This window comes from Zalophus californianus, chromosome 7 (assembly GCF_009762305.2).
Source record: "Zalophus californianus isolate mZalCal1 chromosome 7, mZalCal1.pri.v2, whole genome shotgun sequence".
In the NCBI taxonomy this organism is placed as follows: Eukaryota; Metazoa; Chordata; class Mammalia; order Carnivora; family Otariidae; genus Zalophus; species Zalophus californianus.
Window position 1 is genome coordinate 51,562,011 of NC_045601.1, and position 27,968 is coordinate 51,589,978.

The window sequence follows — 27,968 nt, forward strand, 5'->3', positions numbered from 1 at the left end:
GCAGAATGTTCCAGATTGGGAGTCGCTCTTACTTAGTGCCCTTTCACAACTGGGAAAACTGGCTTGTTCAAGGTCAGGGGAATCAGTAACAGCACTACACTCTATTTAAAATCGAGCAATTATTTCAACTGGAAACATCATTCGAATGTATTGTACATTTGAGTTCATTCATTTAACATAAAAATTTTCCTGCCTTTCAGACAAATTAATGAAATGAAATTTAAACTTCAGTGACTAAAATGTACTTTTATATACACATCTGTATCTTTTTCCACTGCTTAGACACAGGAAGTTTTTATTTCTCCTTGTGAGTGGGTCTTCACTTCCTTCCCATTACCCCCAAATATCTAGAAATATAATCAGTACTAATTTAAAATGGTAAACTAATATATCCATTAGACATTTCAGGGACATACCTAATAACTATAAAACACAGTACAAAGTACTGGCCTACTTGGATAAAAGAGGTATAACACAATCGCTGCCCTTAAAAAAGTTGTCTAAGATGTTACAATCCCCTATTATAGCAGCAACATAAAACTGAGTAGTCATTCCTTTTTAATGAAATATTACATGCCAAGAATTTAATGCTTCAAGCTCATTTAGGAATAATTCCAAAATCCGTTGGTATAAAAACTAAAAGAGAAACAGTACCTACCTTCATCATACGGCAGTGGTAAATGTTTTATTACCTCTGGTGTCCACCAGTAAGTATAACTATACAATTAAAAAAATAAATAAAAGGATAAGATGGACCAAATTTAAATGCTGGCTTTCTATAATTCACTGTGTTAGAGGGGTTTATGGTCTATTGTAAGATGCTGCCTCATACTTCAAAGTTAACTTTTTTTAATTTTTAAAAAATTTTATTATGTTATTATGTTAATCACCATATATTACATCATTAGTTTTTGATGTAATGTTCCATGATTCATTGTTTGCGTCTAACACCCAGTGCTCCATTCAGTACGTGCCCTCTTTAATACCCATCACCAGGCTAACCCATCCCCCCATGCCCTCCCCTCTAGAACCCTCAGTTTGTTTCTCAGAGTTCATAGTCTCTCATGGTTCATCTCCCCTTCCGATTCCCCCCCTTCATTTTTTCCTTCCTACTGTCTTTTTTTTTTTTTAACATATAATGTATTATTTGTTTCAGAGGTACAGGTCTGTGATTCATCAGTCTTACACAATTCACAGCGCTCACCATAGCACATACCCTCCTCAATGTCTATCACCCAGCCACCCCATTCCTCCCACCCCCCCACCACTCCAGCAACCCTCAGTTTGTTTCCTGAGATTAAGAATTCCTCATATCAGTGAGGTCATATGATACAGGTCGTTCTCTGATTGACTTATTTCGCTTAGCGTAATACCCTCTAGTTCCACCCACGTCATTGCAAATGGCAAGATTTCGGTTTTTTGATGGCTGCATAATATTCCATTGTATATATATACCACATCTTCTTTATCCATTCATCTGTTGATGGACATCTTGGCTCTTTCCATAGTTTGGCTATTGTGGACATTGCTGCTATAAACATCGGGGTGCACGTACCCCTTCGGATCCCTACATTTGTATCTTTGGGATAAATACCCAGTAGTATAATTGCTGGGTCATAGGGTAGCTCTATTTTCAACTTTTTGAGGAACCTCCATACTGATTTCCAGAGTGGCTGCACCAGCTTGCATTCCCACCAACAGTGTAGGAAGTTCCCCTTTCCCTGCATCCTAGCCAACAACTGTCGTTTCCTGACTTGTTAATTTTAGCCATTCTGACTGGTGTGAGGTGATATCTCATTGAGGTTTTGATTTGGATTTCCCTGATGCCGAGCGATGTTGAGCACTTTTTCATGTGTCTGTTGGCCATTTGGATGTCTTCTTTGGAAAAATGTCTGTTCATGTCTTCTGCCCATTTCTTGATTGGATTATTTGTTCTCTGGGTGCTGAGTTTGATAAGTTCTTTATAGATTTTGGATATTTGCCCTTTATCTGATATGTCATTTGCAAATATCTTCTCCTATTCTGTCGGTCGTCTTTTGGTTTTGCGGACTGTTTCCTTTGCTGTGCAAAAGCTTTTTATCTTGCTGAAGTCCCAACAGTTCATTTTTGCCCTTGCTTCCTTTGCCTTTGGCAATGTTCCTAGGAAGAAGTTGCTGCGGCTGAGGTCGAAGAGGTTGCTACCTGTATTCTCCTTTTTTATCTTTTTAAAACATGTTTGTGAAGTTTTGGCATAGGAGGTCTTCAACATGTTCATTTATTTCCCAACCCCTTTCTTGTTTCAACTGTGTCAAAGATCTACAAAAATGCCATGAACACACCTGAGAGTCAAGATGCTCTGATGTTATCGGCTTTTAGCTAAAAAATATTTGGGTATACTAAGCCAGACTCTAGGAGCTGCTCTTTACTTCTCCCCAGAGAATGTGCCTGCATTACTCTGCAAGCCAATGAGCAGCAGGACCTTGATCCAAGTTCTACCACCAACACTCTCTTGCACGTGGTTTTCTGAGAACTAGATTATTCCCCCCGCCACTCTGCTCTATGTATATGGGTCTGTGTGTATAGCTAATTACAACAGTTAAGCAAAATCATTAAGTGAATGGATAGTCCTAAAGAACAAGTTCCCTAAGAAAATAGTAGAGGCCCTGTTAATCTTTAACTGTAAATATTCACTCCTTGATTACAGAGGCCAGGCAGAGGAGAGTAGGGAATTTCAATCACCTGGATTTCCGCCAGAAGAGTCATCTGCTGTGAGCCGAGAATCTGAAACATTGGATTTAATACTAAATCAAATTCTGATAAACTGTATTTTTAGGGGGAAAATGCTATATCAAAGTTCATGAGCTCTAGGAAGGGGAATGATGTGAAATGGTATATCAAAGTGTATTAAAGACATAGTTTTTCAGAAGGTTCAGAAGAGAAAAAAAGAACCTATAACCAAAAATGCTAAAAAGATCATTTTAAATAAATGAAAGACTTTCTGAAAATAAAACGCTGACATTACAATCTTGAATAATCCCAATTATGAAGAATAGGGGGTATTTAAATGAAACAGGCAACAGAGAGAACTCTCCTAGAGATGGCAAGCAGAATACATAACCAAGGATGATGGAAAAAAGGAACATGACGCCTAATGAACTGTGAAGGGGGGGAAGTGAGATGATAATATGAAAGGCTCTTCAAGTTTTGCTTGAGACCGAAGTTATGCTTAGAACAGTCCTTCTCGAAATTCAGTGCACACACGAACACTTGGGAGATCCTGTAAAAGGACAGATTCTGATTCAGCAGGTGGGGCCTGAGATTCTGCATTGATGAGAAGCTCCTGGGTGAGGCCAGAGGGGCAGGTCCTCACGCTGCTTTCTGAATAGCAATGTTTATAGCATGAAAAGAACAGAAAAGGGTTGTGCCTGCTGCTTGTGGATAATTCATTCAGTCTTTCAACATTTATTGAGCACCTACTGTGTGTCTGACACATAGAACGGTGTTAGAAATGCCATGTTGAAAATAATGACAGAGAAAGGAGAGCTACTTAATTCCAGCTTTCTTTCTATCTTCAACAGTCATGAGAAATTTCATGCTGGAAAGATAAAAACAAAAGAGAAGCATGCACAGCCCAAGAGATGAAAGGGAACAGCAGAGCATCTCTAAAAGAATTCAAGTGTCCTGGTACCACTGGGATCAGTCATCTTTCCAAGAGTGAAGAATGGAACTTACACTAAAAATGGGCAAATGCAGTCTTGATGCTCAAAAGTGAGAGGGTAATAGATTCCAAAAACTACATATCAATGAGTGTGATGTCAATTCCGGCAAGATAACAGAATCAAGTATTACATAGAGATGTGTTGTGAGTAACCTAAAAAGATGACCAGTGACTTCCATGAATCCACATCCAAAATACACCAGTCTAATCTCAGTTGCTTTTATCATAGGAGAATCAGACTATCAGATCAGAAGAATGAAAAAGTGTGGACTAATTATTTAAGGTGTGTGTGTGTGTGTGTGTGCGTGTGCACATGCATGTGCACACATGTGTAAATTCTATTTTGTAATCACTTAATCTTGGCAGAGGAGGAAAATAAAGAAGGTATCAGCTAGTACATAAGGAATTTTCTAAAGAATGTTGCTCACTATTAGCTTACCTAAGATAAAGAAGTAAACATGAGAAAGAATGTGTTTAAGCTCAGAACGTACCATGTGGAGAAAAAGAATTAAGAGAGAATCTGTTAGTGACTTGAAACAGGCCATAGATTTTTTTTCTGAATGTTTCTAAACTTTATTTCCCTAAGCAAGATAAAGCAACGTAACAATACTTTTTAAAAAGTCCAACACCACTGGGTGGGTCTCAGAAGCACAGAAGCCCCTGAGAAATCCCCGCCCCAGGGAAGATGAGCTGAGACGGATAGAAGCTGAGAGCATCTGAGAGGACTCAGCCCACCCCTGAGTACGTTTACTCAGAGGAAGAGCACCGGAAGCAGGACAGAAACCTGCTTTGGGACCAGGGATCAGAGGACTGAGACTGCAAGTTGGTGCCACTTCTTCCTTCGTATACAATACCTAGTAAGTCAGCTGCTCTTCTCTTCGAGTCCCTAGTATGAAGAGTGCTCAATTCCACTGGCTCACTCACATAGGAAGATTAGGGAGGCTTAAAAAAAAAGACTCTTTCATTCTCCTAACAAACATGGGAGCCCTCTGAAATAACACATGGACTTTAGCAAAGCAATTAATATTTGTGAACAAGAGAGAGGAATGGGGGCAGGAGGGCAATATAGTTAAATGGTGACAGCAGAGTAAGTTACATCCATTTAAATAATTCCAAACCAAAAATTATGAAACAATGTTAAGGTGGAAGGAGTTGTCTGCTGGTGTCCCAGAGGGCTCTGCCATCTACCTTATTCTATTAAACATTTTTCATCGAGGATTTGTATTAGAATCAAGATGACTGAAGAAGCTGCAAATCTATAGTAATAGTTAATAAAAAGGATATACATTTAAACCCTCTCTTTTGGAAGCAGGCAAAGCATATATGAACATGACCGAGAATGCCTGAATGAGCATACAAGAAGGGTATAGATAAGGCATGGTAGCAGGCCATGTTAAAAACACTTGAGAGTTCTAATGGACAGGAAGCTCAGAGAGTCAACATTATGATGGCATTGCTAAGAAGAGCTTGTGCAATCTTATAGTTAATGATAAACACAGAGTAACCAGGACAAGAGGAGTAATGGCTCTAATGGTTCCATAACATTTGGCACAAATCAGATCAAACTGTGACCATTACTGAACCCAGGTCTGGGTACCACAGTTTAAAAAGAACATTGACATGCACTGGAATCCATAAGAGAGCATTCGGAACCCCAAAGAGACTTGAAATCACAGTCTGTGAGGAACAGCTGAAGAGAGTGGGGCTATTTAACCCGAAGAAGAGATTTTGAGAAGGTGTGAACTTGTCTTCAAATAATTAAAAGACTATAAAGTGGATAGGGAAATCGTGTTCTTAAGGTCTCAGCGGGTCAAACTGGGATTAGCAACAGAGCTCAGGGTAATGTGGGCAAGAACTGTGTAAGTGGACTGTCTGAGAAGAACTGCCTCAGCCAGACATGGCCCAGAGGACAAACCAGGACTAGTCATGCACAGGCCGGATGACCTTTCCCAGGGAGACACAGAGGGAACTCACACATCAGACAGTGAATAGAGCCAGGAAGCCGTCCAACTCTGAGTCAATGAAGTAATTAGTGCTTAATATCTAAAAACATCTTGGTGACATGATAAACACTGTATCAATAAATAGCATCTTAGATGATGTATGACATATTAACCTAATTCAGAACAAAGCTTCATCTAGCGGTTCTAGGCAGATCAGTAAATGTGGGATTTTGAGTAACAGAAGTAGTTACCTCAAGAGGACCTGGTTTGGATGAACTCTAGTCAGAGCTAGAATTATTCCCCTTTCCCTTACCATTCAATAAAAATATACCAGAATAAATCACTGGTAAACACAATATAAAATACAGGATGGTCACCCAGTTTGGAAACACAAGCAAATACATATAAAGTGCTTACTGATATTATATTATAATAAATGATAAAATAATATTACCTAAGTTTCCAGATTTTATGGTCATCCTGTATGATTTTTTCATAAATGTTACAACTAGGGAATACATTCTCCTTAGAGAATAATCACAGTACTGACATCTGTTGGATTTGCTACGTGCTAAGCATTTATATTATCCCATCTGATGTTCAGAAAATGTACAAGTTAGATGGTATTATTATCTCTATTTTACTGATAATGGCCACTGAGACTGAGACCAGTTATGTAACTTGCCCACAGTCACACGGGTTTTAACCGGAGGCCACCTCTCCAAAGCCTGGCAGCTTCAGGACTGTGTTGATTCTGTGTCAGACCCAGTACTAAGTAGTTCCCACACATTTTCTCACTTAATCCTCAAAATGACCCATGACGTGTGCATAGTCCTCTCCATTTTACAGATGAGGAAAAGGATTTCCAGAGTTTAATAGGTCAGAGGTCACACACTGACAGAAATTCTAACTCAGCCCCACCCAGCCCTGAAGTCCATGCTCTCACCCAGTTAACTGCCTCTGGCTAAACTATTCATTTTATCTGAGAATTATAATATTAACTGTCACCAAAATAACCAGGATAAGTGGGTGACACCCAAAAGTCCAAAATAAAAACACTGAAATTTATCTTACAGTATTTGTAAGTACTGTTTATGAGCAATATCTACTGTTGATAGTATAAACTGATTTTTGGAATTGTGATATTCTGGAGAAAAAAAAAACCCCACAAAAACAGGAGACCAAACCAACTAAGAGAGCCATATTATCTACTTTGATAAAACTTTATTTTCAGTGGCAGGCTTGTAGCTGATTCTTGCTGAATCATCTAATGAGCTGAATTATCTCAGTCAAGACACATTCTCTCTGCAACCTCAGTTTCCTTTTTTTTTCCCTAGAAAATGGGGCTATAACAGCAGCTTCTTTTGATGTCACAAATAAGCTCCAACACCGCCGCGCCTTCGTTATCAGTTATGTAACTCAAGGTACGCAAGTGGTTTAATGTACACTTGTAATACATGAGCTAATTTCTGCAGTAGAAAATTGAGTTTTGGTTCTTCCCAACCTTTGTGTTAATAGTTTTAATACTGGAAGGTAATATAAAATTTCGGAAAATCACCCACATTTACCCATAGTCAATTGCATCACCAGAGCTAAATATGGGTATTTACACTCATCTCTCACCCAATAAACATAATTAGTTCCACTTCTTTTATCAGCAAAAATTCAGGGGCAATCATTTAATGTGAAAACCAACAGTGCTTCATTAACAGGGAAAATAAACTCAGATAGTAAGTTGGTTAGTCCAACAATAGGCACTTAAAGGAACAAATCTGAGAAACAGAAACTCTGACCCATCCCTATATATTCTAAGCACTCCTGAAGTAACACAGAATTTGGTAACAGCTGTTTAACATCAGCACTTGCTAATTGTCCAGTTGCCCGTGGCCTATCCACACAATTAAGCCCAGACTGGCAGTGACCCCCCCTAGTATTTGGGAAGCACCGTTGCACAAAATAAGGGCCATATTAAACTGATGCTGTGAGAAAAAGCATTATGAGAGAACTTGACGTTGTAGGCTTCTGAGTGGAATACACCAGTCTCCAGCCTCCTGTGTGTGAAAATTTTGCTCATGTGGCAAAATTCACTATGTTAGTACGTGATGCCTCAGTTAAAAACACTCAAGAGTCTTCTCACTAAACCCTCACTGAACCCTCACAATGATTCTGTGAAGTGTGTCCCATCATTCACATTTGCAGGTAAGGAAAATGAGGTGGGGAGAGGTTAAATAATCCAAGGTCAGACAACTACAGAGAGTCAAACTGACCCTGAGACCATACTACAGGTAAGTACCTTATTTCTTTTGAGAATATTAATATCAATTCAACTGTCATGAACAGAACCTGAAACAGCTATTGACTCTAGAAAGGCCTGAGTAGAAGGAGATGTGGAAGTGGTATCTGCCACCAGAGTCACTGCTCTAGTTCCCTGTCTTCACCAGTGTCACCAAGAGCTGGTTGTGCTTCTGGAAAGAAAGAACATTAGAATTCCAAAGTGATGCTGCTTGGATGCCTCACTTGGAATACTAAAGACTGGATCCTTAAATGGGAGGGTTCTTTCAAGTTCCACATTTGTAGGAAGCACTCAGAAATAATGTTGATGGTTTGTCTTAGTGGAGCTACAACTTATGTTCAGTGATGAAGTTCTGGAACTTTCTATCTCACGAAAAATGCAAGCCACCAATTATTAATGACAATTTCCCGACCTAGTTATCAGGACACCAACAATACGGAATTCCTCACAGCAAACATGTAGTAAGACTATTTAGCCTATGCGATTATTGCTCAAAAATGAAAGCATCTCATACTCAAAGTAACATCAAATCTGAGTTTACATAGTAGACTAGAAGAAAAATACCTTCTTCTTGTTGGTAAAAGTCTCATGGTATTTTTATGATGCAAATAAAAATCTGTTGGGAGTTCCCAGAGATGAGGTTTCCCTTCACTGGGATGAAAAACTCCCAGGAAGAGATTAATGGAATCTTGTCTATCAGCATCTAAAAAGCAAAAATAGACATTTTAGGAAATCACTACTGAGGGATACAACTCAGGAGAATGTTTTCTCAGGAGGAGAAGAGTACAACTGTGATTTCATAAAACATACCTTTGAAAATAATAGTATTTATACGTCAGAAGTCATACACATACACAAAATCTAAAATAGTCACCAAGATTTTGAGCAGAATTAAAATCTTGCTTCCAAATGTTTCCTTTTTGCTCCATTCCTTTCATAATCTAGAGGACAGTGAACACACTGTCTTGAATTTTGAGACTCTTAAAAATCTTCAAGAACTGCCATAATACCATAGTGATTTTATTTTTAGGATAAGAGCACATTTTCACCATTCTTTAGTCTACCAGAAACAAATACATCTTCACTTTGTTACAATGACAAGCAGAGACTGTCAGAAACAAATAAACAAAACGATCCAACGCTATCCGTATTCTGTTGTACAACCTTGAACAAGTTGGTCTGCATAGTTTCCACTTCTAATCCTTGAAAAGATATTCTCCATTTCTTTATTTTCTTTTTAAAAAGATTTTATTTATTTGAGAGAGAGATTATTCTCCATTTCTCTAGCAGAAACAATGTTTACAACATTTTCTGTCCCCTCAGCTATGGGCCTGGCCCATTCCCTTCCGTGTTTGATAATGAAGGCAGAGTGGGCACATGGATAACAGCCTCATTCTAACTATTCAACCACTCCAAAATTACTAACGACATATGCACATATATTGTATTTCCTCCCTTTTCTAATTATATTTTGGTAAAAATGATGATAAGCACTAGAGGGTTTCATGAAGCACCCTTCCCATTCTGCACCATCTCCCCCCCCAGCATCCTTCATTGTTTCCCCTCATTTCCTGCCTTCCATTCTTGTCTCAGAGCCCTGTGTATTCAAGTTTGGGGCAGACATCCACAATTAAATAATACCCTCTTTCTGAAAATGAGCATAGAACTAAAAAGACAGCACAGTAGAAATGACTGCTTTCGAAACAAGATAACATTACCATAAAATCAATCTTCCAACAGCTATAGTGAACACAGATATCTCTAAAATTAGCAACATTGTTCTCATTGGACTATTTGGTCATCTCAGCAAAAGCAATAAATGAAATATGGCACATCAAACATGTATTAGTGTTATTACTTTTTGACAGGAAGTGTTCCATTAAAGCAGCATTTACCTTTCAGGCCAAAAGTAATATATAAAAGGGATGCGTTTATATGCTGAGCAAATTTGGGGCCTTTTTGCCACTTTTGAGAGAAAACAAGTATTAAATAATGCAGACATTACCGCCCCAATTTGCACCCTCTTTACACAACACAAAAGTAAACATACTGCTTTTTCCCTAAGATTTTATTTATTTATTTAGAGCAGGGGGAGGGGCAGAGGGAGAGGGAGAGAGAGAGTCTCAAGCCAACTCCACACCGAGCATGGGGTCCAATGCAGGGCTCGATCTCAGGACCCTGAGATCATGACCTGAGCTGAAAGCAAGAGTCAGATGATTAACCAACCAGGTACCCCCATAATGCTTTTATAGTAATTACATTCTTTATGCTTCCTGAATAGGCTTAATGGCACTTAATAATTCATACTATGCAGGACCTACCTCAAGATATCTTAATACTATCTAGAGAAGCTTTCCATTTTCAGCCATGTTTTCAAGGAGCCTTTCATCCTTTAAACCTCATAGTTGCTTCCTTTAACTTTTAACAAGTATGGTAAAATGTAAGATGTGAAAAACATAACCAAATAAAGGATATTCCTTCAAAGGATCGTAATGAAGACTTGCTGAATGTGCTGCTTCTATAAATATATATCTATGATGCATATGGTCCCTAACTAAGGACTCTAAGGCCAGTTTAATGAGCCTGAGGGTCTTTTCCTGGCTACTCTTGACTGCAAATAAGACAACTACCCTCAGGAAGACAGCAGAACTTTGGCTATGGACAAGAGCTTAACACAGGTGGGTTCTCTGTAGTTGTGGATAATAAGAGGGCAATGATTACCTATTTTTGTACTCAATCATGCTTTAAAGGAAAAAAGAGTAATGTAGCATTCACACTCACTCAAATAGCTAAACACTAACCAGTTTTATTATGTATATATTAAATAGATCAGGCTTGAATATAACAATTCTTTTTATTTTTAATTAGCAAAAAAATATTTTAGAACGAGAATATTCATTATTCTAATATTAAATTAAGTTTGTGGTGAAGTGGCCTCTGAAATCAATAATGGAAAAGAACACTATTCAATAAATAGTACTGTTTAATTACTGCAGGGGAGAGGACAATAAAGTTAGATCCCTACTTCATACTATATAATGAAATAAATACCAATTAAAAGTGAGAAAGACAAAGATCAACACTCTAATAGAAAAAGAGAAACATGCAATTTTTGAAAGTCAGGAATAGACAACAAACCTACCAAAATTCAACTTTACTAGTTATCAAACAAATGCAAATTAAAACAGAATACCATTTTTTACCTATTTAAGCTGGCAAATACTTATCAAAATGGGCACTTCCATACTCTGCTGAGGGAGCATTAACTGCTATACAGCATCCTTTCTCTAAGGCAATTTGGCAACACGGGTGTTCCCTGCTTTCTGAAAGTCTGCATTATGCCACTCTGCTTGGGAAAGACCTACATTAGTACTTGCTCACATTAATGGAAAGAAATCTGAAGTGGATTTTAACTTTCATGAAAATAGCTGTTACTATACTAATGCAGGTCTTTCCTAAAAGCAAAGTGGTGTAACTCAAACTTCTGGAAAGTGGGGGGATACTCCTCCCTTTATGCCATTTCAGCTTACCAAAGTTTTCATGGGGTATACACACACACGCACACACACACACACACATATATATGTGTGTGTAAATACATATGTACTTATGTATAGATATAGATATTTTCAGGGCTTTAAATATATATATAATAAAACATACATTTAAAGCCCTGAAAATAAAATATTTTATTATATAAATGTATTATATATATATGTTTAAAGCCCTGAAAATATCTATACTATCTGACCTAATAAATATGCTTCTGGAATTTCCATAAGATAACCTCAAAGATATGCAAAAAAATAAAGTATGTTTAAAGATGTTTAAAAGGAACCTAAATGCAAAATAATAACTAAATAACTAAATTACAATGTTTCTAAAGGATAGACTGCCATAAGGCTACTAAAAATCATGTTGCAGAAGAATATTTAAGATCATAAAGATTACTCACATTATCTAAAGGGCAAAAGCAAAATATAAATATTATGTGTAAGGAAGGCTCGTGTTCTAAATATGAACAAATGGCTGTCTCTGGAAGGTGAAGATTATCTGACTTCATTGTGAGTTATTCTGTACTTTCTATAATTAACATATATTACTTTCATCATTGAAAAGAAGAACTACCCTTCATTCACTCACCCAAGAACCTACTATGTTCTGCACTAGGGACACAGTAATAGACAAGACTGACTCTGGCTCTGGGTGGCGGCAAACAAACATATACACAAGTGAATAATGGACCAGGTACATTCAGGGGATGTAAGTTCTATGAAGACAATGACACAGAGTGACAGGAGAGCAAAGGGAGAGAACGGGACCCCTTGAGTTGCGTAGGGCAGGGTAGAGGCTGCAGGGTCTGAGGCAGTAACATCTGAAGTGTACAAATGAGGAAGAGGTGGTTACACAAAGCTCTGGGGGCTGTACCCACACAGAAGGACAAACACACACAAAGGCCTGAAGGAGGAACAGACTGGGCAGCTCCAGGAGCAGAAAGAAGGCCTGGGAGGCTGGCGGGCAGGGGACAGCCATATTAGAGACAGATGGGGCTAGGCCGCACAAGGCCTTTAGGTTACCTCAAAGAGTCATATTTTAAGTGTGATGGAAAGCCCTGGAAGGGCTTTTAAAGAGGCACGTGATGCTATCTGACTTCAGTTTTAAAAAGACCCCTCTGGCTGCTGTGAAGAACAGGGGCCCACGTGTGGAGGCAGAGAGCTGAAGCAGGAGCGACTGCAGTTATTCAGATACGAGCTGACGGTTTCCTGTACCAGCACGGCAGCAGCCAAGATGAAAAACAGAAGCGTTTAGGGTATATTTTGGAGGTTGAGACAATGAGATTTGCAGAGAGATGGGATTGGGACAGCAAGGATAAGTAAGGAAAAAAAAGGAATCAGGGACGATTCCAAGGTTTCTGAACTGAGCAACGGGTGCTGAGGTGGAAAAGGCAAGTGGAGAAATAGGTTTGAGTCAGAGTAAGGAGTTTCTGTCTCAGAAATGATTGGTTTGAGATTCTTGTTAGATATCCGTAGTTAGGAAATTTGGGCCCCAAGGGGCACCTGGGTGGCTCAGTCGGTTAAGTGTCTGCCTTCAGCTCAGGTCACGATTCCAGAATCCTGGGATCGAGTCCCGCATTGGGCTCCCTGCTCAGCGAGGAGTCTGCTTGTTCCTCTGCCTGCTGCTTCCCCTGTTTGTGCTCTCTCTCTCTCTCTGACAAATAAAGAAATAAAATGTTTAAAAAAAAAAAAAGAAATTGGGCCCCAAGACCTTTCCTCCCTAGTGTCATACCCATAAAGAGTTTATATCACATGGCAAAAGGGACTTTGCAGATGTAAGTGAGGCTACTAATCACTGACTTCAAGATAGGGCAATTCTCCTGTGTTACCTGGGTGGGCCCACTGTAATCACACGGATCCCGCAAAGGCAGAAGAGGAAAGTAGAAAGGAAGGCAGAGAGATTAGAAGCACAAGAAGGATTCAATGTACCACTGCTAGCTCTGAAGACGGAGTGGGCTGTAAGGCAAGGAAAGCAAGCAGCCGTTGGGAACAGAGAATGACCCCCAGACAACAGCCAGCAAGGCCATAGGGACTTCAGTCCTTTAACTGCATGGGATTCTGCCCTGAATGAGCCTGGAAGCCTCCAGATAAGAGCCCAGTTGTCTGACACCGACCTAATTTTGGCTTCTTTTTGACTTTACTTGACTTCACTGCCTTCATTTTTACCAGCCTTGTGAGACCCTAAGCAGAGAACACAGCTGGGTAATGCTGTGCCCAGACTTCTGACCCACAGAAACTGTGCTATTTTAAGGCACCAATACTGTGTTAATTTATTATAGAACCTATAGAAAACTAACACAATATTCAAGAAGAGATGCTAGCTAGGTGGGCTTTTGGAAAACATGAGTCTGGAGTTCAGTAGAGAAGTCAAGGTTAGAGACACAAAGATGAGTGTCAAATGCACAGTATTTACAAGCTGGATGAGATGCCCCTAAGGTAAAAGTGTAAAGAGAAAAGAGAAGAGGATTTATAAATGGGGCAGGAGATGTCACTAAGGAGACTGAGAGATCACAGAGGTAAGTTTTAAGAAACAGGGAGTGGTCACCCGTGATAAAAGCTGCTGCAAGGCTGAGCAAGATGAAGACAGAGAAGTGACCCTGGATTTGGCTAAATATGGAGATGGCTGGTGATTTTAACAAGCACACGTTCAGTGGTGGAGAGATGCCCGGTGAAGCAGGTGGAGAGAACGGGATAGGAGAGGAAACAGGCACGCAGATCACTCAACAGGTTTTGCTTAAGAACGTAAGGAAAAAGGACTGTAGCTGGAGGGGGACGTGGGACTGGGGAAAGGTCTGATGGAAAATACTAAGGAGCGCTTTCATGCTAATGGAAATGAGGCAGCAGAGAAGGGGAAACTGATGATGTACAGCAATGAGAGTCTACTTATAGGAAAGCACAAAGGGATGGGATTCAAAGCATGGCAGAGGGCTTGGCCTAAGATGGGACGGGGCTACTCCAACCACTGTAACACAATACAGAAACTAGGTGCAGATAAGGACAGGCTCTGTTTTGAGAGGAACGATGAAGGGGGAGTTCACCTCAATGACACATTCTCAGTGAAGTACAAGCAAGCTCCACGGCTGAGATTGGGGTGCTGTAGATTTTAGGAGAAGACATGAAATGGTATGAAATGGTCCTTTTGGACCATTTGGCAATTCCACTTTTAGGTATTTGTCCAAGAACCCCAAAAACACCAATTCAAAAAGATGCACCCCTATGTTCATTGTAGCATTATTTACAATAACCAAGATATGGACACAGCCTAAGTGTCCATTCAGAGATGAATGGATAAAAGTGGTCATTTCCATATGGTCACTCCTCTCAAACGAATATATTGGAGAAACGTAGTAGAACTGTTTTGAGTGTCCTTTGGAGAAATGCAATCAGTTTAAAACAGAGTGTAATTAGTTACAACTTTTTCTCTTGCATGTTTAACTGCCTTGGTTGCAGCACAGGTGAATAGTTATTAATGTTATTTAAAATGTTATTAAAACAAAACATTTTGCCAAGTATCTTCTTCCGCTAGAGCCAAACACGCTTGTCCACTCTAAACCTGCTGTTAGAATGATGACCTTAGAAGGTTGTCTCACTAGTCTTGATAAACTAAAATGTTCTCCTCCCTTGCACACCCCTGTTCCAGTGGTGAGCAGAAAGGGAGAAAAACTGTTCCACTACCTTACAGCATGATCATTAAGCTGAGTGATGCCACCTACACATGTTTCCCATGTGTGGTGAGTTTTATAGTCTTTACTTTGTGAACGTCTCTTCTTTAAAATATCTGAGAAGGATATGATTCCCCTCCATGCGTACGTACACACACACACACACACACACACACACACACACACACACACACTCACCACAATTTTAAATTGCACGTGTGTGTATGTATGTATGCATGTGTGCATGTACACAGCAGATCTATTACTAACTGTTGAAGATATCCTGTATCTTTTTTTCTTTCTTATAACAGGATTTAAATTCAATAAGCTTCAGCAAGAAAATTCAGCTTATCAAAATGTAAATGTAAAAAAAAAAGGTTAGAAGGAGCTTAACAAGGTCTTTCAGTTATAATTAGAAAACTCTTCCTAACATCTGAAGGGAGTACCTAGGTATCTCTTGTTGGCATTCTTCAACTGCCCATGTAACCAGCTATGTTAGAAACCAAAGGTACTTCTTAAAGACAAACCTCAAAGCATGCTAATATGTGAAGCCTAAAGAACAGTTTTTTAAATGAGCCTGAAAGAGAGTCAGGTGGGTTGCCTATAAAGCATCCATCTGTCTATACAAACCGATGATAAAATTCCTAACAACCTAGGGCAACAAAAGTAAAAAGAAACAAATGGGACGACATCAAACTAAAAAGCTTCTGCACAGGGAAGAAGACCCTCAACAAATGAAAGACAATCTATTGAATGGGAGAAGATATCTGTAAATGATATACCCAATAAGGGGGTAATACCAACAATATATTAAGAACTCACGCAACTCAATACCAAAAAAACAAACAACTGATTGAAAAGTGGGCAGAGGACCTGAAGAGACACTTCTCCAAGGAAGGCATCCAGATGGCCAACAGACATATGAAAAGATACTCAATCAACATCACTAATCATCAGGGAAATGCAAATCAAGACCACAATGAGATATCACCTCACATCTGTCAGAATGGCTAGTATCATAAGCCAAGAAATAACAAGTGCTGGTGAGGAATCAGAGAAAAGGGAACCCCTGTGCACTGTTGGTGGGAATGCAAAATGGTGCAGCCACTATGGAAAACAGCATGAATGTTCCTCAAAAAAGTAAAACTAGAACTACCATATGATCTGGCAATTCCACTTTTAGGTATTTGTCCAAAAAAACCCAAAAACACCAATTCCAAAAGATGTACCCCTATGTTCATTGTAGCATTATTTACAATAACCAAGATATGGACACAGCCTAAGTGTCCATCGATAGATGAATGGATAAAAAAGATGTCTCTCTCTCTCTCTCTCACACACACACACACACACACACACACACACACACACACAAAATGGAATATTACTCAGCTATAAAAAAGAATGAAATCTGGACAGACCTAGAGAGCATTATGCTAAGTAAAATAAGTCATAGAAAGACAAATATTGTATAATTTCACTTACATGTAAAATCTAAAAAACAATACAAATTAACAAAAAAACAAAACAGAAACAGACTCATAGATACAGAGGACAATCTGGTAGTTGCCAGAGGAGAGGGGGAACTGGGCAAATTAGGGGAAGGGGATTAAAAGGTACAAACTTCCAATTATAATATAAGACATGGAGGTTGCAATGTATAGCATAGAAAATATAGTTAATATTGTAACAACTTTGTATGGGTGACAGATAGTAGCTAGATTTACCATGATGATTACTTCGTAATATATATGAATGCTGAATCACTACGTTATATACCTGAAACTAATATAATATTGTACATCAACTACACTTCAATGACAAAAACACTCTATGAATGGTCCTGCTTCCCCCTAGGCCAACAAAGTAGCACCAACCTTTTTGATCTTTGCTGATGCATGAAGTGGTAGTACCCTACTATAATTTTATTTTTCTTATTATGAGTGAAGTTGAGCTCTTTCGTATGTTTAGAATCCAGTTGCATTGCTTTCCCAATGAACTGTACATGTCATTTGCCCGTTTTTTCTCTTGAACTATTGGTCTCTTTATATTGGCTTAGTCCATCTAAAGGAAACACTGGCTCTTTACATCTAAAGGAAATTAGCATTTTTTGGTAGGTTTCAAATTTCTCCTTAGCTTATCTTTTGACTTAATTTGCTCTTTGTCTGTCTGTATTACATTTTTTTGGTAATGAGAGGAAAAAAATTCTTAACAACCTAATGTCAAGTGTCTTCCTGCCCACCCCAGAGGAGTAACATGAGGAGATTAAATTCTGTAAAGTTATCTTGAGTGCTTTAAAGAAAATGGTTCTAGAAATAATATTAACATTATATGATATCCATTGTAGTTTTAAAGTAAGTTGTATGCCCCAAGGACAACACCATGCTTCTCAATATAAAGTCTGTTTTAGCCACATTATTCATAAAATAATTGCTTTCAAAGTAGCTCCTCTTTCAGTTGTACAGTTTTGCTTTACCTTTCCATTATGTGCATGTTACACTTTTTCATGACCATCTTCTATCTTTTAATAGTCCTCCTTGCTTTTTAAATCACATACAGCTCCACATTCATTCTCTCTATCCCCTAGTATTATTAAAAATCACTTCACTTGGTCCTCATCTGTCAATAATGATTCCCATTACAGGGACAACGATGATAGAGGGCAAAAGAGTGGATGTTTCCTTTCCATCGGGGCAGTTTTCCATCTTTCCCAGGGTAACCCACCCCCAGAGAGATATGTACTGTTGGCACACAACTTACACAAGTGTTACAGGCTGAGTTGTGTCCCCCCCTCCCCCAAAAGATACGTTGAAGCCTTAAGCCCTGGGACCTGTGAATGTGACCTTATTTGGAAGTTGAGTCTTTGCAGATATAATCCAGTTAAGATGTAGTGCCACTAGAGTAGGGCAGCCCATAATCCAGTATGACTCATGTCCTTACAAGAAGAGAGAGAGAGTTGAAGGGAAAATGTCATGTAGACACAGACACAAGGGGAAAATGTCAGGCAATGTCAGAGGTAGAAATCGAAGTGCTGCAGTTGCAAGCCATGAATCACCAGAAATCTTCAGAAGCTACACAGCAAGTAAGGGTCCTCCCCTGGAGCCTTCAGAGGGAGCATGGCCCTGCTCATACCCTGATTTTGGACTTCGAGCCTCCAGAACTGGGAGATAATAAACCGCTGCTACTTTGAGCCACTTAGCTTGCGGTATTTTGTTACAGAAGCCCTAGGAAGCTAGTGCAACAAAGCAGAGCCAGTGAGAATGCCTTCAGAGAGATAACCTGAATTTAATCAAGGTTCTAATTGGTAAAAACAAGTGAAACCAATTGTAACTTTGTGTTTTAGTGATTGATAATAACCAATTACTTCTAACTCGCATTGTAGCCAATTTGAATACATCAATACATATTAATGTCTTCACTGGTGACCAGAGCATTAGGTATAATAAAGGATGATGGAAATGCTTTAATGTTTTTACTTTAGAAATTTAAAATTTAAACTTATGCCACTGGCCAGAATCTCTAAATTCTATTTCCCTAACTCTCAATTTTTGCTTGGATTACTCTACTTTGATTTGTAAGTATTAAACCCAGTTCAAGGAGCAGGCATAAAGAGGAATATCTAAATACTCATAAGGTCCACAGTGGACTCTGTGGTTTATGTTATACATTGAGCTTACCCAGAATACTACAATGGGCTCAGCGAATTCAAAAGAAATAATCTGAGCCGCCTAAGAGCATCGCTGATAAACTACATGCTACTAGGCTGGCATACTTGGTCCTATCAATTTTGTAATTCAGGGAAAAGGGGGAATTGGGTAGAACATGGGTAATAAATGAACTCATGCATTTATTAATTCATCCCACAAATATGTAGTGTGCCATGAGCAAAGCACTGGGGACACTGCGGTGAACAAGCTGCACATGGGGCTCTCAGGTCTCATGGCAAGAACTAATTGCATCATGAATGATTTCACTGCAATTGTGCTAAGTGCTACAAGGAAAAGCACAAAATGCCATTAAAACAAACACTGGAGGACCTTCTTTGAGCAAGTGAAAGTAGAGTGAGCTCTAAAGGCTGGCTAGGAATTAGGAGAAGATTGCAGTCCTGTGTTCCAGTGGGTGGAACAACATACGATTAAGCCTGTGGCAGAAGCAGCCTGATTTATTCAGGGAACTGTGAGAGGGTCAGTGTGTTTGGAGAGTAGCAATGGAGGATAGGAATGGAGTAAATGACAGGACATTAGAGGTAGGCAGGGGAGACCACGTAAGACCTACAGATTGCCTTGTACTTCCCTCCCACATCCACCAGGCTACCAACGAGCTTCTGGCTCCTCCAAAGTGGGTGAATAGGGAAGGTCTCACTTGATGTGGTGAGCTCCAGAGTGGACCCTATGATCCCCACCTTTCCCTCTTGGTGTTCACCCCATAGTGTGATACTCTCTGCTTTGGGGTGAACTGTCTTCCCCAAAAGATAGATTGCAGGCCTAATCCCAATACCTGTGAATGTATAATCTTATTTGAACATAGGGTCTTTGCTGATGTAATCAAGTTAAAATTTCACACTAAATTAGGATGGGCCCTAATGCAATATGACTAGTGTCCTTGTGAGACCAGGGAAATCTGACACTGACATAGACACAAGAAGGAAGAAGGCCATGTAACCACAGAGGCAGAGACTGAGGTGCTACTGTTGCAAGCCAAAGAACATGAAGGATTGCTGGCAAACTATCAAAAGCTAGAAAAAAGCAAGTCAGGATTCTCACCTATCAGTTTCAGAAGGTGCCTGGCCCTACCAACAACTTGATTTTGGACTTCCAGTCTCCAGAATAGTGAGATAATAAATTTCTTCTGCTTTAAGTCACCCAGTTTGTGCTATTTTGTTACAGGAGCCCTAGCAAACTGATACCGATTTCCCTTGTGTGGGGGTGAGATCTATGACTTGCTTCTAAACAATGGGATATGGCAAAGGGATGGGCCATCACTCCCACAATTACAAGACTCTCTTGCTAGCAGACTCATTCTAGAGACTCACTTTCCCTTGCTGGCTGTAAAGAAGCAAGTTACTAAGAGTCCCAAAGTCACAAAAAACTACAAAGAATTGAATTCCACCAACAAACACGCAAGTAGGGAGCAAATCCTTCCCTAGTCAGACCTCGGATGAGACTGCAGCCTGACCCGATATCTTGCAGCTCTGTAAGACTCTATGCAGAAAATCCAGCTAAGCTGTGCCTGGACTTCCAACCCACAGACACACAGATGACCCACAGACACACAGACATCGTAGGATAGTAAACACATGTTGTCTTAGGCTGTTTTTAATAATTTGTTACACAGTATGAAAAACTGATACACTTATACTGTAGCATAGCAAACTGACTTTGCATTCTCTCTGGGAATGAAAAATGTTGAAAGCTGACTCTATGGGTGCTTTCATGCATGCTTCAGAAGTTCCCATCACTGGGGACTCTCTCACAGTTCCTTTGGTGTGGGCCAAGCATCTTTTCTTATCAGTTTCTTGCAACTCCTTCCTTAGGAATCCAGTGATCACCTCCTGGTTCTTGCTGCTAGGGTCCCTCTGGCCAGGACTGAGGTCAATCCCATGCTACTACCCTCCCTCATGAAGCCTACATCTGGTCACCAGTAAACACTCAAAGATCCTTTGGCCTGGGGTGCCCGGGTGGCTCAGTCGGTTAAGTGTTTGCCTTATGCTCAGGTCATGATCCCAGGGTCCTGGGATCCAGCCCCGTATCAGGCTCCCTGCTTGGCCAGGAGCCTGCTTCTCCCTCTCCCTCTGCCCCCCTCCCTTGTGATCTTTCTCTCTCTCTCGTGTCAAATAAATAAATAAAATTAAAAAAAAAAAAAGGATCTTTTGGCCCAACCATATCTAGGAGGGCAGGCCCTTCCCAACATAGCAGCCCTCTCCTCAGCCCATCCCTCTACTTCAACTTTGCTATATAGCAATCCAAAGTTAACAGCTCTATGCGGTCCCTCCAATAGCAGAATATGAGGATTTGATCTGTGATATCTATTGTGTTGGAAATTCCATCAGAATGGAGGCAGCAGAAGTACCATTTTAGCAACTTGTTACTTTGAGTATTCACAAGTCATAAAACAAAAAAAAGATATAATTTAGTGCTAATGCTACTATTAATTTCTAGCTGACATTTTAAAAATTAGCTTGTCAAGACTATGAACCCTATTTTGGGGCACCTGGGTGGCTCAGATGGTTAAGTGTCTGCCTTCGGCTCAGGTCATGATCCCAGGGTCCTGGGATCGAGTCCCGCATCGGGCTCCTTGCTCCTTGGGAGCCTGCTTCTCCCTCTGCTTCTCTCTCTCCCCCTCTCTATCCCTCTGTCTCTCATGAATAAATAAAAATCTTTAAAAAAAAAAAAGACTATGAACCCTATTTTAAAAATAATGATTAAATACCCTAAAACAAATTTATGTATTGCAAGGTGACAGAAGCCAAGGAATCAAAGTATTTTGCATTACTGGGTGCCTGGGTGGCTCAGTCAGTTGAGTGCCTTCAGCTCAGGTCATGATCTCAGGGTCCTGGGATCGAGTCCTGCATCGGGTTCCCCACTTGGCGGGAAGCCTGCTTCTCTCTCTCCCTCTGCCCCTCCCCCATCCCACTCGTGCTCTCTCTTGCTCCCTCTCTCTCAAATAAATAAATAAAATAGTTAAAAAATTTTTTAAAAAGTCTTCTGCATTATTTAAAACCTCCTCTTATGGGTGGCAAAATGCAAAACTAAACTATTTAAAACACAAAATTTATTCATTCATTTATTGAAATGTTTATTAAGCACCTTCTAAGTGAAATTCTATTTTAAACTTTTAAAATATTTAATTTTGATCTTACTTAGCCAGATTGCTTAAAAAAGGCAGATGTATAAGAAGAAAAATGGGTATCAGGTAAAATTTTAGAGATGCTTATTATTCCAAAATTACCTGAAAAAGCATTGCTGTAATATCTAGACAGAGTCTGCATGATGTCTTTCGAGTGCTGGGTCCATGGTGCTATCTTTCTGTAGGTTTTTACACGATGAACAAGTTGAGAACCACCATACTGAAGGGATAGGGTATCCCCATGATCTTCATAGAGTTCCTCAAATAACCTAAACCAAAGAAAACCAAACATTACAAAATTTTACCAGAAGTATTACACACGTTGTTCAGTTAGCCACATATGAACTCCTATGAGCCTTTCAAGTAGACTCTTGATGATAAATCCACATGCAAAATATATGTATAGTAATAGTCTAATAAGTAAAAAAAGTCATAGAAAACACTAAAATGGAAGTAGGAGCACCAAAAACCACTACCACCAAAGCCAGACCAAGGTGGTTCTAACCTTACCGAAAGACTCCTAACTTTCTTCAGGCTGCCAGATCAATTTACCTCCCACAACAGAATTTTCCACCTTTCTGAAAAAAGGACATGCTCTTGTCTCTGACAGATAAACCATATTCTTTCCTAAAAACATAAGTTTGAAACTTGTATTTCTTCAAGTGCCTGTTAAGATTTTCAGTGCTGTGATATCTGTGGATCTGGCCATTTGGAAGTTGTTCATTTTCCTCGACAGAGCCTTTATGACTACCTCAGATGACCAATAACAACCGTTATTGTATTTTCAAGAAATAGCACTTCATGCAATGCCATAGATCCAATGGACAGTGAAGAAACAGTAATCCTTAATGAAGAATCAATCTTTCATGTATCTTATATTTTTAGTTCAAAATGTATGAAGGCACGTGATTTTTTCTTTCTAATGCAGTCTGGATTTGGTTGGGTTTTTTTAAAGATTTTATTTATTTATTTATTTATTTATTTATTTATTTATTTGAGAGAGCACGCATGAGCAGGGCCGGTGGCGGCGGCGGGGGGGGGGGGGGAGGCAGAATACAAGGGGGAAGGAAAAGGAGGGGAAAAGAATCTCAAGCCAACTCCATGCTGAGCACGGAGCCCAACATGGGGCTTGATCTCATGACCCTGAGATCATGAACTGAGCCAAAGCCAAGAGTCAATGCTTAACCAACAGAGCCACCCAGGCACCCCTGGATTTGTTTTTGGAAAAACCCACGAGTTTGTATTTATCTAAAGCACTTTGGATTTATATAAAGAGCACAGCATTTATTCATAATCAACACAAAAAAATAAAAACCATGGCAACAACACACAGGTCTTTAATGGAAATATTTATTACAGAATTAATTTGAAAAATATCTTTTGGCAACATAATTTGTGAGAAGTTAAAAGAAGAAATAAGTTCATAGAAGTCCTTATTATTAATCAGTTTTGCTTTCTGTCATTACCAGCATTCAAAAGGTAGAAAATAAGATTTACCTAACTGCGTCTGTATCAAACTGCAGATTAGGCTTGTCGATCAGTCCCAAGGAGTACAGCTGGTAAGCCAGAGCACATTTTCCCACCATAAACTGTGCTGTGTTGGTGCGGTCTAAGCAGTCCACACAGTTGGTTCGAAGAACACCCATCTGAAGAGAAATACCGTAAGACTTTCAACCATTATTCAGTGGCCAAACCTGCTTCTATCCCACTTTAGATTTCTTTTCTTAAAAAATAGAAGAAAAACCGTAGGCAGGGTATTACTCCTGAACAAATAATGAAGAACGTTATAAAAAGGTTCTATTTGCTGCCCACTTAATATTGCTGCAATGGCATCCTTACACCTTCTAGTCTATATTTGAATTTTCTTCCTGAGCTTAAAATAAAATAGGTAGTGAATATTTTCCTCATGTACCAATAGGTAAAATATATGCTTTTTTCCCTGATACACCTCCTTTATTGTACAAACCAAATATTCAGTGGTTGAGGCTGTATCTTTCTTAAAGCATAATTAATATATATATATAGTGATTGTTTCTGGCTCATTTTCCAAAGTGATTCTAATTTATTCTTTTCCCATTTCTGTTAATGTTTTGATTTCCAATAATAAAATTTATTATGTATAGAAAAACTCCACAGGCATTATTTTAGCTGTATATCATTTGTAAGAGTTAAATACTAGCAATTAGGCTTTTAAACATTATCCCAAACAGTTAATAATTTTGCATTAAGTAAGAAGTATCTCTCTCTCACGGCTGCTTTCAGAAAACATCATACACCAGGAATACAGATTCTTTTTATTATTAATATAGTATCATCTATACCTGCAGGCGACCAGTGGCAATGACACATCCTCCTAGTTCATTCCACCTGTGTTTAAAAATAGATGTTTAAGAAAAAAGTTAATAGCATAATCTACATTCATTTTTGGTTCCAGCTCTTTATAAAGAACCAAAGTAATAGGGCCGAATGCGCCGGAATAATCAACTGATTCTGCTTACTTTCATACTTTCTGGTAAGTGAATATGCAAATAACTGAGATGGAATGCTATCCATGCTCTCTTTCCTCACAGGGAACCCAGAAAAGAAGCATCTTATCTTGCCCCAGTGTCCCACACTCAGGCATTTGTCACCCATGTTCAACCAAAATCTCTCTTGCTTTAATTTAAGCCCATTTCCTGTTTGGTTTCTACAGACATGAAGAGTAATTGCAGGGCATTAAGCCTTATCCTTCTCCCCTCAACATTAAGATTCTCCACCTCCTCCAGCATTTCTTCGTGGAGCTTTGTTGCATTCCTTTGGTTGTTTTTACAGATCTCCTTATTATTCTTCCTACTTATTTTCTCCATGTGCTAATGAATGCCTGGGAATATGTTCTAAGTACTATATAATGATATTGATATTTTATTTTAATGAGTTAAAGCATTTTAATGATTTAAAACCTTTTAATTTCTTAAAATATCTTCATTATTTCAAAGAAGGTGCAGTACAGAGAACAGTTAACACAACAGGCCTAACTGCTATCCTCAGAAAGGCCTGCTTATACGGTTGGCCCTTGCCTGGCATCTGGGAACTTGTGTTCCCACCATTCTCAGATGGACAAGAGTGGCTCACTGTGCCTCAACTGTCTGTTGAAACAATGTGTTTTGCTGAACATCCTCTTTCCTTATGGGAGTCAGGAATTTTGGTATGTGCCAAGCAGAAGCTGCCTAGAGGACCAGCCTCCAATGAAAAACCCTGGCACTGATTATCTAATCATCTCCTCTGGTTGGCAACATTTCACACATGCTGTGACAACAAGTTGCTGGGGAATTAAGCATGTTCTGTGTGACTCCATTAGGAGAGGACTCTCCGAAAGCTTCACCTATTTCCTCTGGACTTTGCCACATGTGCCTTTTCCCTGTGCTAATTTTGCTTTGTATCCTTTAATCTTAATAAATCACAGCCATGAGAACAACAATATGCTGAGTGCTTTGAGTCTTCCTAGTGCATCACTGAGCCTGGGAACGGTCTTGTGAACCACTGTCACAGGTACCCTAAAATTCAAACTATAACAAAAGGATCACTTCTGAAGACATACACACTATATATAGTTGGGTGTTTTTTCGCTCTTTGCTTTTTTTTTTTAAACCATTATCGTTAACTTTGTTAGCTGAAAATAAAATGCTGGGGATATACAATATTAGTTCCTTAAAAGATAAATAAAACCTGATCCTTGATCTGAAGAAGCTCACAGAGTAGTAATGAAGAAAGATTTGTGAGCAAATAATTATAATACAATGATAAACATTATTTTCATAAAAATGTTAGTATTTAGTCAATAGAAAAGAATTCCTGTTCCTATTTAATGCTGAAAAATAGAATTCACTGCAGAAAATTTTACTTTACAGAAAAATTTTATGTAATGTTTATTCCACAAAGTAAGAGATAAAGATTCTGTGGCTTCCATCTCAAGATATAAAACCAGAGGAAACCCTGTGCCCATAGTGAATGTTCATTCCACAATCACCTGAATATCTTGTCTGCCCCAATAAATTCATCCATCTTTCAAGAAGTACAAACTGCTCATATTTAGAATATTTTTATCCATAAGAGCAAAATGTTTGATTTCAGTTTTTAAACACCATACGTACTTTTCATCTGGCCGCAAAATGCTACAGTAAGAATCAGGGCGGTTAACAAAGAAACCTGTTTTCTTCACCACACTTTCTGCAATCACGTTCAGTCGATCAAGAACATTACACAGCTTGCTGATGAGGGGAGGAAGAATGAGAAATGTGAGAAGAGCCCATTTAATATATTTTTACCTTTACATCTGAAGCAAATGAAGTTCATAGTAATGATATTCAGCGATTTAATTTTTAAAATCTCTGGTTTGTATCCAACAGGAACATTGTAATAATTAGTTTCTGTAGTATGATGTCTACTCAATAACAAGATTTGGTGCAAAGAGACATGAAGGCCTGTATCAACTCTTGGCAAGCCTTAATCTTGGCACATTCCATCCCCTGGAGAGCTTTTCCCAAAGCCTTTCACTACTTAAGAGTCACATTAATCAAGTCCATATGCATTCATAAGATGACTGTGAGGACAGCGTGATGCACAGTGTGGGGGGCGGGGGGGAAAAACCCCGGAGAATAAATATAAATGGTGCCCACCTGTAATCAGGCTTAGACTCTAGGAAAATGTGTGCATATGTGTGTGTGAGTGTGTGCATGGGTATCTAACTACACAAAATGATTCAGAGAAAAGTACAATGAGTTAAAGTACAAAACAATACAATAATATTAAAAAAATTAACGAGACCGCAAAATAAACCTTGTGTGTATATGATGCCTAGGAAATGCGTAAAAGGAGACTGCAAAGTTAATGAAAGAAGGTCCCTTGGATGAGATGTTTTGAGTCAGATCTTGGCAGGAAAGGAGGGGTGGGAAAGCACCCCAGGAAGGTGGGGGTCGAACAGCAGGAACAAAGGCTCAGGAATGGGACCCTGGCTGCTATGCTGGGGGCTGAACATGCAGTTTCATTTTTCAGGAACAGAATGGCCCCATAATAAAGAAAAAGTTATTACGTTCTGGAACCAACCAGGCGATGGGGCTTTAACACTACACTGAGGAGTTTGGATTTACTATGAACACTCAGAAGTTACTGCAGGTTCATCCACAAGTGAGATCATCTGAAAGTGGTGTCTGAGAAAGTGATTAAACAGGGGACAGGATGAAACACGGAAAAGTGAAGCCAATATCTGTGAGGGAAAGTTGTGGAGGAGGGATGTCCTGAAATGACTAGCTACTTCAAAGAGAATGTGCAAATGGTCTAAGTCGTGGGCAAAAAAAAAAAAAAAAAAAAAAAGAGTCTGGTCAATTAATTTAAACACTCAAATTATACATCAGTAGCAAAAAAAGCCCTTCAGCAGGTTCTTGAAGGAAATTAAAAGATACCATTTATTTTTTTTAAGATTTTATTTATTTATTTGAGAGAGCAAGAGAGCAAGCGAGCGAGAGAGCACAAGCAGGAGGAAGGGGCAGAGGGAGAGGGAGAAGCAGGTTCCCCACTGAGCAGGGAGCCCGATGCAGGGCTCGATCCCAGGACCCTGAGATCATGACCTGAGCCGAAGGCAGACGCTTAACCGACTGAGTCACCCAGGCACCCACAGTTACTTTACCATAGAGGTCAGCTTCCTGCTATTTTATACCACAAGAAAAGGAAAATACCAGAACCAAACATATGAATATCTAGTCACCTTTTGGTGTACTTGGCCATATCCCAAGGGATATAAATAATCGTGTGTTCAGGAGGCAAAAACTGGTTGAGGTACGTCACAGCGGCCACAAGCTCTTCACTCAGAATTCTCTCATGCTTTCTTTTCTCTCGTTCCTTTATCAAAAATTTAACATTTTCAGGGTTCTAATTACTTTAAATCAGAGGAACAGACTTTTAACATTTTTACTTTTCAGCTAAGACAAGAAGCCTAAG

General features: G+C 39.2%; 1 protein-coding gene across 5 annotated transcripts in view; it reads right to left on the reverse strand.

Moving 5' to 3' along the window:
- The window catches only part of FIG4 (FIG4 phosphoinositide 5-phosphatase), a 129,789-nt gene that overhangs the window by 57,022 nt on the left and 44,799 nt on the right, over positions 1-27,968 (reverse strand). For 4 of the 5 annotated variants that reach the window (XM_027603007.2, XM_027603010.2, XM_027603012.2 and 1 more), the window contains 7 exons: positions 27,736-27,869; positions 26,126-26,242; positions 24,317-24,362; positions 23,493-23,641; positions 22,098-22,264; positions 8,498-8,636; positions 659-717 (listed from right to left, as the gene is read on the reverse strand). In XM_027603007.2, the coding sequence (XP_027458808.2) occupies positions 659-717; positions 8,498-8,636; positions 22,098-22,264; positions 23,493-23,641; positions 24,317-24,362; positions 26,126-26,242; positions 27,736-27,869 (811 nt within the window). The remainder of the gene's footprint in view (positions 1-658; positions 718-8,497; positions 8,637-22,097; positions 22,265-23,492; positions 23,642-24,316; positions 24,363-26,125; positions 26,243-27,735; positions 27,870-27,968) is intronic. The other variant, XM_027603009.2, reaches the window with a different exon arrangement.